Raw genomic sequence first — 15830 nt, forward strand, 5'->3', positions numbered from 1 at the left:
CTTTATTTGGCACAGTGACTTTCAAACTTTGACACATAGAAGAATTGTTAGGGAAACTTGTTAAAAATGCAGATTAACAGGCATGGTCTCTGGAAAATAAGATTTGATAGATTTACGGTAGGGACTGGGAATCTGCCTTTTGTGATGAGCCCATCTATTGATTCTGCTGTATGTGATCCACAGATGCCCCTTTGGGAAAGCCCAAGCATTTGGGTGGATTTTCTAGTTAATTGAATCTTACATTTTAAGTATCAAAACTTTATGTCGATGTTCGTGCTTTTTTTTTTTTTTTTTTTTGCGGTATATGGGCCTCTCACTGTTGTGGCCTCTCCTGTTGCGGAGCACAGGCTCCGGACGCGCAGGCTCTGGACGCGCAGGATCAACGGCCATGGCTCACGGGCCATGGCTCACGGGCCCAGCCGCTCCGCGGCATGTGGGATCCTCCCAGACCGGGGCACGAACCCGTGTCCCCTGCATCGGCAGGCGGACTCTCAACCACTGTGCCACCAGGGAAGCCCAATGTTCGTGCTTTTAAATGGAAAATTTTAAACTTTACAAATATTTTATATGGTTTCCTGCTTTAAGAGTTAATAAACAAGGCTTTGACTCTCCACTAAGGACTCACACTGCCCCATTATAAGCACCAGATGCTATCCTTGGTCATACATCCAGGGGACAATGGGGTATTCACAGCCATTTGCCCCAGCATGAAAAGGCTCCAGATGACTCCACCTGCTGAGTTTTGGGGTGTGCTTTTAATGGTCTTTCTACCTCTTCCCCAGGTGTCAGGCTGCTCTGTCTGCCTCTAGAAGCTCTTCTTGTCCCCCTTCCAAACCTCTCTTCTTACTTGCTGCTTTTCTATCTTCTGTGGCTAGGAGACCAGGTAATCAGCCTGTGCTTTACATAATAAGTAAGTTCCCAGCGAGGTCCACTGTGGGTGCTCCTAGGAGTCAAGTGCATGAGCCTTAGTGCATGGACTTTGGGGTCTGGATTCCGATGGCTTAGTTGTCTTTGGGGCTGCTTTCTTGCTCTTTGACTGCATCCTGTGTCCTGAGTATGCTGGGGGAGTGGCCCCCTGCCCCATGGAGGGTGAGGCCTTGGCTGTGTTCACCATGACCTCCGTGTGTCCAGCCTCCTTGCTCTGGGCCTTGTGGACCTGCAACTGACTTCCCGCTCACTCCCCACCCCACACCTCCTCCCCGCTCTATGTACAGATCTGGCAGTGCGGGGGGACCCTGGAGACGCACCCGTGTTCGCACGTTGGCCACGTTTTCCCCAAGCAAGCTCCCTACTCCCGCAACAAGGCTCTGGTCAACAGTGTCCGCGCAGCTGAGGTGTGGATGGATGAATTTAAAGAGCTCTACTACCATCGCAACCCCCACGCCCGCTTGGTGAGTTCCCCGGCCTACCCACGCTCCATCTGGCTGCATCCGAACAGCAGCAGCTAATTCTGTCCTCCTACCGTAGTAGATCTAGTTCCAGAAATAGAGAGGAAATTGGGTGCTCATGACACTTGTATGGGAAAACTTTATTCCTTCACTTACAATAACAACAGACAGTTGATTCTCACTATTAACAGCAGTTAATGCTCCATACAGGCACTGCAATCACTGAATTTGGAACCAACTGTTGAGCCATTGCTCGTGGGGGAAGTACAGGGTTAGATTCCTGCAAACCTCTCGCAGGTGGACATTTTTGTCAATCGATCAATACGTAACTTGGTTTCATGTATGTTTCTGTTTAAATAATTTATTTAATATATACTGTTGATTGGTTACATTGAACTCACGTCCAAGTGAAGCTCATACAATGCACCAATTTTCTCCCTCCAGCACATCATAGCCTTCTTGCACTAGGAACACTGGACAGCACATCAGCGCTACGCTTGGGGGCCATTTAAAACAGCGAAATCACCAACACAGTGCAGAACAATCTGAAAACCGTGACACTAAATAGACCATGAACAGGACACTTGCTTTCAGGACAAGAGCTGAGACGTGACCTCAGCTGGGAACGTGCACGTTGGGTGACTGTCATGTTTTAGAATGACTGAAAGCGTGAAGACACCACAAGTATTGATTTGGGGGTTACAAATACATTTTAGCAAAGAGCCCCACTGCCTCTGACACGCCACCTCTGCACACCCCAGGACAGGGTTCCCACTTACCTGTGTTCACATAACTAAGGGGCCACGTGGCAAGACAAGAAGCTCTGCCCCAAGACCTCTTTCCTGGCCACTTGATGAAACTCTCTTCTTGTGAATCCTTATAGCAGCCCTTTCAGAGCAGGGTAGCTCTGAAATTTTCATTTTATAGGTGAGAACACTGAAGCTCAGTGAGAGAGTGATTTAAGGAACTTGCCCAAGGGCTCGTAGCTGATGCGAGTGGAACTGGGTCCACCCCAGTGGATCTCTTTCTGCTCTGCGGAACCCTCGGGGCCCTCACCCTGACCTCCCCTTTGGTCTCTCTCTGCCTCTGGGCTCCAGGGTCATTGTTTCCTCTCTCTTGCCCAAGGCTGCAGGGTAGAAACATCTGCTTTTCCCTGTCACCCAGTCTGAAACCCACAGATCCCTCTTCCTCATGGTTCCCAAAGAGTAGTATGTTAGAAAGAGGGGCACTGCATGCACCTTTTTTCTGAATGACCAGTGGCCATGTGTTGAAATGGATATCTGGTTGAAGATGAGGGCATAGCGACTCTCATCAAAGAATGAACTTCTGGGAAATAAGGAGAAGTTTGAAATTTTATTCAAATGTTTTTCCTATCATTACCATTTTGTTAAATGTTTAACTTGTCAAATTTTAATAGTTTAACGTCATAACGCAGGGACCGTCATATCTTTGTGCTCAGCATTGCTCTTGTGGTTGCACATTTGCTGTGCTAAATAGATGCTTGCTTTATTTAATTATTCAAAAGTTCTTAATCATTGGTTTTGTCCATAAAACTAAACTTCTACAAGTATTTATTATTGCAGCATTTTGCTCTTACTATCCGAAGAATATATTTAGACTTCAATAGATTGGGCATATAAGGTTTTCATTCATAATTACCTCTAGAATACTTACCTGTGTTTGGGAGTGAGTGGTCAGGTATCAGTGGTGAATCAGAACATTATGGCATACGTGTGCTACTGACTTGTTGCTGGTCTGTGATCACACGCTCATGGATGACACATGGGGCCAGGGATGCTGGTGCAGCCCCAGAATTCAGCTCCCTGTCCATCTGCAGGTGCTTTGTGTTCTTCCTTCCTGTACCTGGCCACACCTCCCTGCAGTGAGAGCACCTGGGGATGTCATTGTTTGTGCAACCGTCTCTCCTACTAAGATGCTGCAACTATGTCTGAGGCCGTTCCTTATCCTCTGTGCCCCGTGCAGGCTACGCACACAATAGGTGCTCAATAAAAGCTTACTGAGTGAGTGAGAGAGGGGCTTTGATAGGAAGCGCCGTGGCCTGCAGGGGCTCACCGTTTTGTCATTTTCTCAGGAACCCTTTGGGGATGTGACAGAGAGGAGGCAGCTCCGTGTAAGGCTCCAGTGTAAGGACTTCAAGTGGTTCTTGAATACCGTGTATCCAGAACTGCACGTGCCTGAGGACAGGCCTGGCTTCTTCGGGATGGTGAGTGAGGTGGGCCCATGCTGGGCAGGGTGCTCCTGGCCTCCAGGTCTGATTGACGAACGCTGTGAAAGAAAGACCCCTTCATGGCAACAGCTGGCCTCTCCCACACCCCTCCCCCCTTTTCATCCACTGTCCTTCCTTCTCCCCTTGAGTCTCTGGGCCTTAGGTCCAGAATGTCAGCACAGGAAGCATCTCAGAATTGGTGAGTACAGCCTCCTATTTTACAGGTGGAAACTGAGGCTTGGGAACTTGGTGTTCCCAAGTCCTATTTTGTTATACTAACTCCTATCACATGACTTCAAGTCTCAGTAACTGGACCAGTTACTAATTCCCAACTCAGGGATCCACAAAACCAGTAGTAGGGAAGGAGAGTCACTTGTGTTATTTCAAAAAAACTAAAAGAAATGTTGGGATGAGGTCAACTAAAATGTCCAGCACCTTTGGCTTTTGCTTGAAACTCCACCAACTTAGGGAGGCCTCCTCTGCTGTGCTGTGTTCATCAGAAGAGCTGTGTTCCATTCTGGAAGTCTTGATAAATACAAAGCAGGGTATCGGTATGTTCATTTCAGCTAGTGTTATGAAAATGTTCAAACATACAGAAATGCAGAGAGAGTGGTGTAATGAACCCTGTCCCTGAGATTCTACAATTACCAAGATTTTGCCTCTCTTGCTTTCCCTCTTCTCTGCTCCACCCTCCCACTGACAGTGTGATACTGAATGAGGTTTAAGATTTCTTGCAGCTCTATTTATTTATAAAATATATTTCACTAAGGAGGTGTAGTCAAACGTACTATGCTCTAAAGTCATTCAAAATCATTCTCTATGTCTATCACCAACTTGATATAGTTAGCTTAATCAATCTGTTTTAATCTTTAGGAGTTTCTCCTTTTTTTTCTTCTTTTTTAGTTTTCCTTGTAGTTTCTTTGGTAGACCACATCTTTTGAACATAGGAAGCTGATTTGAGGTTGAGGTTCTTTGGTGGTCAAGAGTGGGGACAACTTGGCTTAATGATGTTTGAGTTCTTCTAAATATAAGATGCTCTGATTATTCACATCTCCTGTTCTCAGGTTCCTTCACAAGCAAAGGGACATCAAGAACATGCTGTTCTGTGTTTTGTGAGCTAGTGGATTGTGGATTCTTCTTTCTATATGGCTGAGTCTTATCCTCAGGACCAGCCTAGTCAAAGGTGGACAAGGGCCAGGGCAAGAGTGGGGTTCAGAAGGAGGTTCTTTAAACTCTCCAGAAAGAGATTTGCAAGATGTTTGAGTCTTTCTCTGGAGGCTCGTGGAAGGGAGGAGGGAGCATGGAACCTCCCATGGTTTTTTGCTCTTAGAATGATGAAAGGGATTTAGATCCAAAAGTACCTTAGAGATGACATTAGATTAGGCAATGTTGAGTGATGGAGAGAGTACTGGACTTGGAGTCTGAGGTCCTGGATTCAAGACTCAGGTATCTCCGCTTACCTGTTGTGTGACTTTGTGTGTGAATCATTGGCTCTGTATTATGCTGTTCCTGTAATCTACAGTGATGGACTTCTGATCTGTGGAATGCTGGGTCTCTCAATTGGGGTGTCCTTTGCAGATGGGCAATAGCAGGAGCTCCGTGGTACATACGCAAGGTGACAGTCCAGCTGTGTTTGGCCTAGTGCAGCAGTAAGGCTGCACTAATGAGACATGAAGTGGTATGAGCTCTCAGGCCATAAAGAGTTCATCTCTCTGCTCCTCAGGTTCATCATCTTAAAATGGAGCTTATGATTCCTGCCTGTGGTATAGGATGGGAAAACACTTTTAAAACTAGAAATGGCAGGGGCTCTTAGCAATGAGTCCAGTTCTTGAGGCAGCCACTCCTCTTACTCCATTTACCTGCCCTCACAGCCTTAGGTGGAATCTGGACTAAAATGCCTTTATGTTTTGTTTAGCTCCAGAACAAAGGACTAAAAGATTACTGCTTTGACTATAACCCTCCCAGTGAACACCAGATCACAGGACATCAGGTCATTCTGTACCACTGTCATGGGATGGGTCAGAACCAGGTAGGTGCTGCTTCTTTAATAGATTGACATTCTCAAGCTCTGGGACAATGGACAATGGGACGCTCAGTGCTCAAGGGATCATTGGTGTGGGCCTTTAAAGAGAGAGATGAGGGGAAATCTGTGTGGTTTTTAAAGCATTAAGTATGTGACTTTTTTTTTTTTTTTTTTTTTTTTTTTTTGTGGTACGCGGGCCTCTCACTGTTGTGGCCTCTCGCGTTGTGGAGCACAGGCTCCGGACACGTAGGCTCAGTGGCCATGGCTCACGGGCCCAGCTGCTCCGCGGCATGTGGGATCTTCCCGGACCAGGGCACAAACCCGTGTCCCCTGCATCGGCAGGCGGACTCTCAACCACTGTGCCACCAGGGAAGCCCGTGACTTTTTTTTTATTATAAAGGTAATATATACTCATCACAGAACATTTGGGAAATATAAAAAGTAGAAGCAAGTAGTAAATGACAGGACCCAGAGCGACCACCATTATAATTAAGATATATTTACTTCCCGTGTCTTTTTTTTTTAATTAATTTACTTATTTTTGGCTGCGCTGGGTCTTCGTTGCTGTGAGCGGGCTTTCTCTAGTTGTGGTGAGCAGGAGCTACTCTTCATTGCGGTGCGCGGGCTTCTCATTGCAGTGGCTTCTCTTGTTCGGAGCACGGGCTCTAGGCGCACGGGCTCAGTAGTTGTGGCACACGGGCTCAGTAGTTGTGGCTCACGGGCTCTAGCGCGCAGGCTCAGTAGTTGTGGCACACGGGCTTAGTTGCTCCACGGCATGTGGGATCTTCCTGGACCAGGGCTCAAACCCATGTCCGCTGCATTGGCAGGTGGATTCTTAACCTCTGTAACACTAGGGAAATCCCCCCATGTCTTTTAATACGTGACCTTCGTATTATGTATTTTAAATAGTTGTTATAATGTCTACATGTTTTATAGTCTCTTATTTCCATTACTTAATCATACTTTACTTGTGTTGTTAGACACCCTTTGAGAATATCATTCCTAACGGCCCCTTGATATTCCTTTGTGTGGCTATATTAATTACTGTTGAGGTAACTGATTCCCTCCCTCTCTGTTTTTGTGACTATAAGTAACCCTGCCACTGACATCTTTGGTCAGAAAAAAAAAAAAAAGAGGGAAAACACACCAACAGATCTGCATTTCAGATGACTTACTCAATTAATTCTTTTTTTCTTAACATCTTTATTGGAGTATAATTGCTTTACAATGGTGTGTTAGTTTCTGATTTATAACAAAGTGAATCAGCTATATGTGTACATATATCCCCATATCTCCTCCCTCTTGCGTCTCCCTCCCACCCTCCCTATCCCACCCCTCTAGGTGGTCACAAAGCACCGAGCTGATCTCCCTGTGTTATGTGGCTGCTTCCCACTAGCTATCTGTTTTACAGTTGGTAGTGTATATAGGTCCACAGCACTCTCTCACTTCATCCCAGCTTACCCTTCGCCCTCCCCATGTCCTCAAGTCCATTCTCTACGTCTGTGTCTTTATTCCTGTCCTGCCCCTAGGTTCTACAGAACCATTTTTTTTCATATATATGTGTTAGCATACAGTATTTGTTTCTTGTATTTTCTCCATTCTGTTTCCACGATTTTGGATCATCTTTACTATCATTACTCTGAATTATTTTTCAGGTAGAAAAACTTTCTTCTTGAAAGTTTTTTCAGGAAAGTAGACTGCCTGTTGCCTCTTCATTTGTTTGGTCTGGTGGTGCTTACCTTGCTTCTTCATCTGCTGTGTGTTTCTTTGTCTTCTCATTTTGCTTAACTTACTGTGTTTGGGGTCTCCTTTTTGTAGGCTGCAGGACCATAGTTCCCGTTGTTTTTGGTGTCTGCCCCCAGTGGCTACGGTTGGTTCAGTGGGTTCTGTAGGTTTCCTGGTGGAGGGGACTGGTGCCTGTGTTCTGGAGGATGAGGCTGGATCTTGTCTTTCTGGTGGGCGGAACCACATCCGGTGATGTGTTTTGGGGTGTCTGTGACCTTATTATGATTTTAGGCAGCCTCTCTGCTAATGGGTGGGGTTGTGTTCCTGTCTTGCTAGTTGTTTGGCATAGGGTGTCCAGCACTTGCTGGTCGTTGAGTGGAGCTGGGTCTTAGCATTGAGATGGAGATCTCTGGGAGAGCTTTCGCCGTTTGATATTACATGGAGCTGGGAGGTCTCTTGTGGACCAGTGTCCTGAACTCGGCTCTCCCACCTCAGAGGCACAGGCCTGACACCTGGCCGGAGCACCAAGACCCTGTCAGCCACACGGCTCAGAAGAAAAGGGAGGAAAAAAAAAAGAAAGAAAGAAAAAAAAATAAGATAAAATAAAAAGTTATTAAAATAAAAATAATTATTAAAAATAAAAAATTAAGGAGTAATTTTAAAAAAGAAAGAAAGAAGAGAGCAACCAAACCAAAAAACAAATCCACCAATGATAACAAGTGCTAAAAACTCTACCAAAAAAAACCCAAGAAAAAAACGGACAGACAGAACCTTAGGACAAATGGTAAAAGCAAAGCTATATCGACAAAATCACACAAAGAAGCATACACATATACACTCACAAAAAGAGAAAAAGGAAAAAATATATATATATCTATATATTTTTTAAAAAAGGAAGAGAGCAACCAAATCAATAAACAAATCTACCAATGATACTAAACTCTAAATACTAAACTAAGATAAACATAAAACCAGAAACAAATTAGATGCAGAAAGCAAACCCCAAGTCTACAGCTGCTCCCAAAGTCCACCCCCTCAGTTTTTGGATGATTCATTGTGTACTCAGGTATTCCACAGATGCAGGGTACATCAAGTTGATTGTGGAGATTTAATCCGCTGCTCCTGAGGCTTCTGGGAGGAATTTTCCTTTCTCTTCTTTGCACAGCTCCGGGGGTTCAGCTTTGGATGTGGCCCTGCCTCTGTGCGTAGGTCGCCTGAGGGTGTCTGTTCTTCGCGCAGACAGGACGGGGCTAAAGGAGCAGCTGATTCAGGGGCTCTGGCTCACTCAGGCCGGGGGAAGGGAGGGATACGGATGCGGGGCGAGCCTGCGGCGGCAGAGGCCAGCGTGACGTTACAGCAGCCTGAGGCCCGCCGTGCGTTCTCCCGGGGAAGTTGTCCCTGGATCACGGGACCCTGGCAGTGGCGGGCTGCACAGGCTCCCGGGAGGGGAGGTGTGGATAGTGACCTGTGCTCACACACGGGCCTCTTGGTGGCTGCAGTAGCAGCCTTAGCGTCCCGTGCCCGTCTCTGGGGTCCGCGCTGATAGCTGCGGCTCGCGCCCGTCTCTGGAGCTCCTTTAAGCAGCGCTCTTAATCCCCTCTCCTCGCGCACCAGGAAATAAAGAGGCAAGAAAAAGTCTCTTTCCTCTTCGGCAGGTCCAGACCTTTTCCCGGACTCCCTCCTGGCTAGCCTGGTGCACTAACCCCCTGCAGGCTGTGTTCACGCCGCCAACCCCAGTCCTCTCCCTGCCCTCCGACCGAAGCCCGAGCCTCGGCTCCCAGCCCCACCCGCCCCGGTGGGTGAGCAGACAAGCCTCTCGGGCTGGTGAGGGCCGGTCGGCACCGATCCTCTGTGCGGGTATCTCTCCGCTTTGCCCTCCGCACCCCTGTGGCTGCGCTCTCCTCCGCGGCTCCGAAGCTTCCCCGCTCCGCCACCCCCCTTCTCCGACCGCGAAGGGGCTTCCTAGTGTGTGGAAACCTTTCCTCCTTCGCGGCTCCCTCCCACTGGTGCAGGTCCCGTCCCTATTCTTTTGTCTCTGTTTTTTTCTTTTTTCTTTTGCCCTACCCAGGTGTGTGGGGAGTTTCTTGCCTTTTGGGGGGTCTGAGGTCTTCTACCAGCGTTCAGTAGGTGTTCTGTAGGAGTTGTTCCACGTGTAGATGTATTTCTGATGTATTTGTGGGGAGGAAGGTGATCTCCACGTCTTACTCCTCCGGCATCTTGAAGGTCTCTCCAGAATTAATTCTTAAATGAAATTATAGGATTTGATGTGTAGTGCCACATTGCAAAGCGGTTTTTAGGGCAGTTTCATCAGTCAGGGCCCAGGTTGATCTGTCTGGGTTAAGTGGTGAACTGCAAGCTGGGCAGGGGAGCAAGACCTGGAAGTTCTGAGGACCATAACAGGACCCTGGCCCGGGAAGCAGGCAAACCCGCCAGGGCGGGCCCAGGGGAGGATGCAGGAGAGAGCAAAGCGTTGGTTCTGGACTTTCAAAGCCTGCTGTCCTAAGTAAGGTGTCAGACACTGGAGACGAGGGGTGGGCATTCACGTTTTCCTCCAACCTGGAGTCACCCCAATTCCATTTGAATATTATGCACCATTATGGTCAACAGTAAGCTTTCATAATTCGGACCCCTACAACCTTAAAATTTTCAGGTTCTTCAACCCCCTTTAGAATAGCACTCCTCAAAGGTGTCCCCACCTGGTACCATCAGCATCACCTGAGAGCTTAGAAATGCAGAGTCTCAGACCCATCCCATCGCTCCCCAACCCACCTCTTGTCTTGACCAGCTTTCAGGGAGATTTGTTGGAGAAGCAGTGCTCCATGTGCCTTAAGAACAGGTCACCTATGTCAGAATCTCCTGGAAGCAAGGGGATGGATCAGGGTGGATGGGTGGCTGTGTGTCTTGTTAGAAGTGTAAAAGGGCAGCTTCCTAGGCCCCATCTCAGACAGAAGGAATCCTCATTCCCTCTTTGGGAGTGGGGCCTGGAATCAGCATTTTTCCTAGGCACACTAAGGTAGGAAAACCATTGCTCTGAAGAACAAGTCCTCCTGTTAGCAGTCCTGTTGCCTGCTTGTGCACAGAACTTTTATAGTCTCCAAGGTATGGTTGCCTCCATTATATTTCGGGGGAAGAAGGAGGAAAGGAATGAAGAAAAGGAGAGGAAGTGGCTGATCAAGGTCACAGAGAGCCCCTGACTGCTGGGACTGGTCCATCTTCTTTCCTGCCATTCTGCAACAGCCTGGGGATAGGCACAGCAGGTGTGGGGTGACCCAGGAACCAGCCCCACCCTCACAATCTAGCAAACGAGAAGGGCATGAGAAAGGGCCCCTCCATTCATGCTTGCTAAGCACCCCTCCAGAGGTGCACGTGGTGCTCCGGGGACACAGGCTGGTGTTGGTGGGTGAGGGGAGAAGGCTGGATCCCAGCACCCATGCCTTGGTGACCCCAGGTTCTCATCCCTCTTTCTAAAGACTTCCCTCTTTGCACATCAGAGGGTAACTGGCACATGTTGGCCGCTCTGTTTCTAGTTTTTCGAGTACACATCCCAGAATGAAATACGCTATAACACCCACCAGCCAGAAGGCTGCGTGGCGGTGGAGGCCGGAATGGATGTTCTCATCATGCATCTTTGCGAGGGAGCCACCCCAGAGGATCAGATGTTCATCTTGCAGGAGGTAAGGGAGCTGTCTCACGCCTTCCTTGCTGTCACTCCTGGTCCCATGGGCTGCAGAGGGGAGTCTGGAAGTAAAGCGAGTCCCTAGCAAGTCTCAGGGATGTGGCCCCTACAGGAGACCAGGAACTTCACAGTGACCCCAAGGGATCCTCTGGCATCCAGCATCGATAGCACTTCTTTCCTCACTGTCCACTCCCTTTCAGTCTTCCTGTCCTCCTTACACTTCGAGCTGCGACTGGCTGGAATGGGAAGAGGCGCTGTCGCCAATGCGTTCAGAGATCATGTGGGGTTCAAACGAGTGAAACAAATTGCCAAGTGTAAGGACATGAGGTTAGATCTGAGTAGAAGCCACTCCCGTTGTCTAAGTCTCATTTTTCCCAGCTCTAAAGTGGAGACAATAATCACAGCCTTGTCTACCTCTAGTGAAGAGTAGATGTATGGCCAGAAAGAGTCTTTGGAAGCTGTAAAGCTCTATAGACATTAACTGTTACTTGTATAATAACCAAGAAAACCTCTCTGATGGAGTTGGTTCTCTATCAGAAGAGCCATTGTTGATTTGGAACTGGGTGTTATTTCACGTCTGAAAGGTACTACCTCTACCATGTTTGCAGTAAGCCCGTGGTGGGACTCATACATCAGGCATCTCCAAAGACTCACTGAAAAAGCACTTGAGGGAAGAAATCCAAAGAAAATAATTCAAAAGAAAGAATTAGTTCACTTTTATCGCAATGGAAAGCTTTCATTCCCAGCCTGGCCCCAGGGATAGAAAGATTCATCTATACTACTTATAAATGGATTAATTCTAAGTATAATTAGAAGTTGGAATATGCTTTCCTGTAGAAAGTGTTATGATTAGCAACGAAATTTGCAGGTTTCCTGGAAAAGCCAGGCACCATAGTGCTGTCTATGTGATATAAAAAATAATAGGGAAAAATATTTTTGTAAACCCCAAAAGTTTTGTCCTTCCCTTCCTTCTTCCAACTGAAAGCCATTGTAAGCCCTCAGAGAAGAGTAATGCAAGATAGAAATCATGAAATTGGTTTGAAATGTTGTTAAAATTTTACCTTAAAAATCTTTAATTTCAGTGACCATTTAAGCAAGTTTCTTTAGAAGGGTGGGAGGAGGGAAGTTTTAATTATTTACTTTCACATTATTCTAAAGGCAGCTTATGAGCACCTTTAAGGGCTTTCCAGATTAATATTATTGAGATTCTTTTGCATCTAATTTAATTTCCAAGGGTTCTGTTTCCCTGGAACAGGTATACCCCTTGTTCTGCCCTTTTGCTGCTCAACCATGATGAAGTTCCTTGGGGCTGTACAGCTTACACCAGAGAGAGACGGAGGGAAAAACATAAACTCCAGAACTTGGGGAGAGACTTGCCGAGTTAACTCAGCAACAGTTGGGGAAAAAAGAAATGGGAGAGGCATTAGAGAGGGTCATTGTCCTTCGGGGTTTGGGAATTGGCATTGTTTGCAGAACCTGCTTCCTCTCTGGTGACCTGTCCCCTCACCCAGCTGGTCTGTGGCTGAGCTGGGACTAAAGCCAAGTTTCCAGATTCTCCACTTAAATACATAGGAGAAAGAGACTACCAGAGATGGAATTAGTTGACCTAAGAGAAGTGGAAGAGATTAATAAAGGATCTTTGGTCCTGGTTACCCTGAAGGAAAAGAACATCAGTGAGGGTGAGATATAGGGTCTGACCGATCCCAGAACGGCCAGCAGGTGGCACCATCGGCCCTGATGGTAGAGTCAAGGACCCCACGAAGAGCTCCGGGGAGAGCCAAGCATGACATACATTTCTACACGCCTGGCCCTCTCTATGCACAGGCAGTCATGGGCTGCCTTCATACCTGCAGACACTCACTACTCAATAAATATTTCTGAAATAATAAAAATCACCCTGAGCACTTAACAACACATTTTAAGGAAAAGATACTTTCTGAGGAATTGCTTATAATTATCTTGAACACCCAATGTCTATTATCTTTTGTAGGATGGTTCTTTATTTCATGTACAGTCCAAGAAATGTGTTCAGGCTGAGAGGAAGGAACTGAGCGACAGTTTTGTACCACTCTTACGAGACTGTACCAACTCAGATCATCAGAAATGGTTCTTCAAGGAACGCATGGTATGAAGTGTCACTGTACTACGGAGCCCATCTAGAGGAGATGGGGGGAGCCCCTGGACTCCGTGTTTAACAGACTTAGCTAAGCACAGAGACAGACACACCAAAAACTTGGCTGCTCTTCTTTTCATAAGGAAATCATTTTGTGATTTGTGAAAGTGATGTTGGCTTTAATAAAAATGTGAATAAGCTTTGTACTGATTTTGAAAACTTTAAAATTGTTCCCAAATACCCTGTTTTCAAAGGGTAGTCATAAAATGTTAACTGTAGGTATTCAGAGAATTAAAAGCTTTAACTATTTTTCTATCAAGATGTATATTCTACTGTCATGTCTTTTTATTCCCCTTAGCAAAAAGGTAAATATTTTATTTTGGTATTTGAAAGGATTCCCAGGTATGAAGATGTTTGCATGGAAATTAGACTCATGCACTGTACTTTGCATAAATTTATAATACCTCAAACATTGGGTTAAGATTTTTCTCCTTGTAGATAGGTGGACACTGGAACATTATATTGATTCCTTCAGGTCATTGAGATAATCTAGATTTATTTAATAAAGAATGCTACTTGGTTATGTGTTGCTGTCATAGTCAAAACTTTATGTTAGTCAAAGAGGACTCACCAAAGCTGAAACTTCAAGGGAACAATTTGATGTACTGGGCTAATATAAACTTCAACTGCACAGAGTGGACTTCTGACAATGCCTAGCTATGGGATGGCTGGCTACTTTTAGTAATTACCACAATGACTTTAAAACATGTTTATATCATTTTTAATTTTTATCACACATTAGTGTCAGGGAGAAATGTAAAACTGTATGTGAAATTCAGTTTTCACATTTGTTCATTAATAATATTTGGTCATTTCAATCCATGTTAGATTTTGTGCCGCAGCAGCTGCTGCAGTTTCTCTTCATAATTCTGATTTGTGAACGATCCCAGATCTACTTCTGAGATCTTGTCAACTTGATGAAGTCAATATGCGTGATTTTTTTTAAAAAAAGCAAGAACATTGACAATCTTTGTTTTTGCAGTCAGTCAGATGTGAGAGATGACACATCTTCAATTGATTAAAAAGCATCAAATTTTGTCTCAGGCTCTTTTTTACACATTTCCCTTTGAGGGATGCAGTTTAACAATTAGCCAGGAACAAATCCAGTTGACCTGGCTTGGATCAACCTGATGCATCTTAACCACTCTGAACTTCAGTTTCTTCATCTGTGCATTGAGAATAATGAAACCAAGCTTGTGGGGCACTTGTGAGGATTAAATAACATAGAGCAGGTGAGGGCTTAGCTTAGTCCCTGGCATACAGTATGGGTTCATTAAATTTCTGTTTTCAAAAATGCACTTTATAAAATGTGAAGCACAGTAAACATCAGTAGGTGTTTATTCAAAAATAAATATTAAATAATTTAGTTATTATATCTTTACAGGATTAAATAGCTCCTCAGCAGGCAGGAATACGATATGAACTCCTTCCAGCACAGCTCAGTTCTCCTGTAAATATAATATGCTGTGAGGCCAAAGCTTCCCTCCTCCATTGTGGTAACTTATAAAGCAGGTGAGATGCCCCCTCGGCCTGTAATGGAGGTAAGAAGTCCTGCCCTGCCCCCTCCTCCCGCCCTTCCTGCAGTGTCAGTCTGAGCTCCATTGAAGGGGTGTCAGCCCCTCCCAGGGTATAGGAAGACAGTTCAGGCAGACAGAGAATTAATGCTGATCAAATTCATAATGAGTGCTGGGCGTCTACACAAGCATTTTTGGGTGTATTCACTGGGCACTGCTGGTAATTAGCTTTGCTTGAGAAGTCATCCCTCTTACTCTCGCCAGCAGTTTCTATGTGGTAATTTTTAGTATGGAAGAACTAATAAAAATATTCAGGGTGTCCAGGAAGATATTTTCAGACTCTAAGGCAATTTACAATATTTTGAGGAATATTCCCTTCACTAATGGATTAGGAGTCTCAGCCTGGGTAGGTCTCCACCTGCCCCACTGGAAGGTGTGGATTGGCCTCCAGTCCTGTTGTGTGGAGTCAGGATCCTGGGGGCCAGCCCCTGCTGGGGTAGGTTGCTTCACCTGCTAGCACTCATTTCCTCATGTGCATGATATGGATAAGAATGTCCTCTGTTAAGTTCTCAGATATATTTTTAGTTACTTTTTTAGCAGTTGCCCTAAGGGATTATATTATGTTTCCTGGATTTATTACAATCTTCTTTATTCTTAGTATTGAGTTAATTTGAGTAAAATTTAGCAAATTTGTATCAGTATAGCTCCTATCTCCTCTCCTGTGCTATTATGGACATATATGTTATATCTATATGTTATAAACTCAGTAACAGAGTGGTTTAGGTCTTGCTTTAAATAGTAAGAGAAAAAGAAAAAATATGCACATATAATATACACACAGTCTCTTATATTTACCCATCTTTGTACCATTTTCCATGCTCTTCATTACTTCCTGTGAATCTGAGTAACCCTCTGGTGTAATTTTCTTTCAGCATAAGGCCTTTCTTTGGTATTTCATCTAGGATAGATATGTTAGCAATAAATTCAGTTTTTGTTTATTTGGGACTGATTTTATTATACGTTCAGTTTTTGGAAAGATAGTTTAGCTGGATATAGAATGCTAGTTGACAAGGATTTTTTTTCTTTCAGCACTGTGAATATGGG

At 45.4% G+C, this 15830-nt stretch overlaps 1 protein-coding gene across 1 annotated transcript in view; it reads left to right on the forward strand.

Moving 5' to 3' along the window:
- Window positions 1–13661, forward strand: part of GALNT12 (polypeptide N-acetylgalactosaminyltransferase 12) — a 39984-nt gene extending 26323 nt beyond the window's left edge. Inside the window, exons 6-10 of the mRNA XM_060100923.1 lie at window positions 1215–1391; window positions 3481–3612; window positions 5531–5644; window positions 10891–11037; window positions 13030–13661. Of these exons, the coding sequence (XP_059956906.1) occupies window positions 1215–1391; window positions 3481–3612; window positions 5531–5644; window positions 10891–11037; window positions 13030–13170 (711 nt within the window). The 3' untranslated portion in view covers window positions 13171–13661. The remainder of the gene's footprint in view (window positions 1–1214; window positions 1392–3480; window positions 3613–5530; window positions 5645–10890; window positions 11038–13029) is intronic.
- The last annotated feature ends 2169 nt before the right edge of the window (window positions 13662–15830 follow it).

The sequence above is a fragment of the Mesoplodon densirostris genome, chromosome 6 (genome assembly GCF_025265405.1).
Source record: "Mesoplodon densirostris isolate mMesDen1 chromosome 6, mMesDen1 primary haplotype, whole genome shotgun sequence".
Taxonomy (NCBI): domain Eukaryota; kingdom Metazoa; phylum Chordata; class Mammalia; order Artiodactyla; family Ziphiidae; genus Mesoplodon; species Mesoplodon densirostris.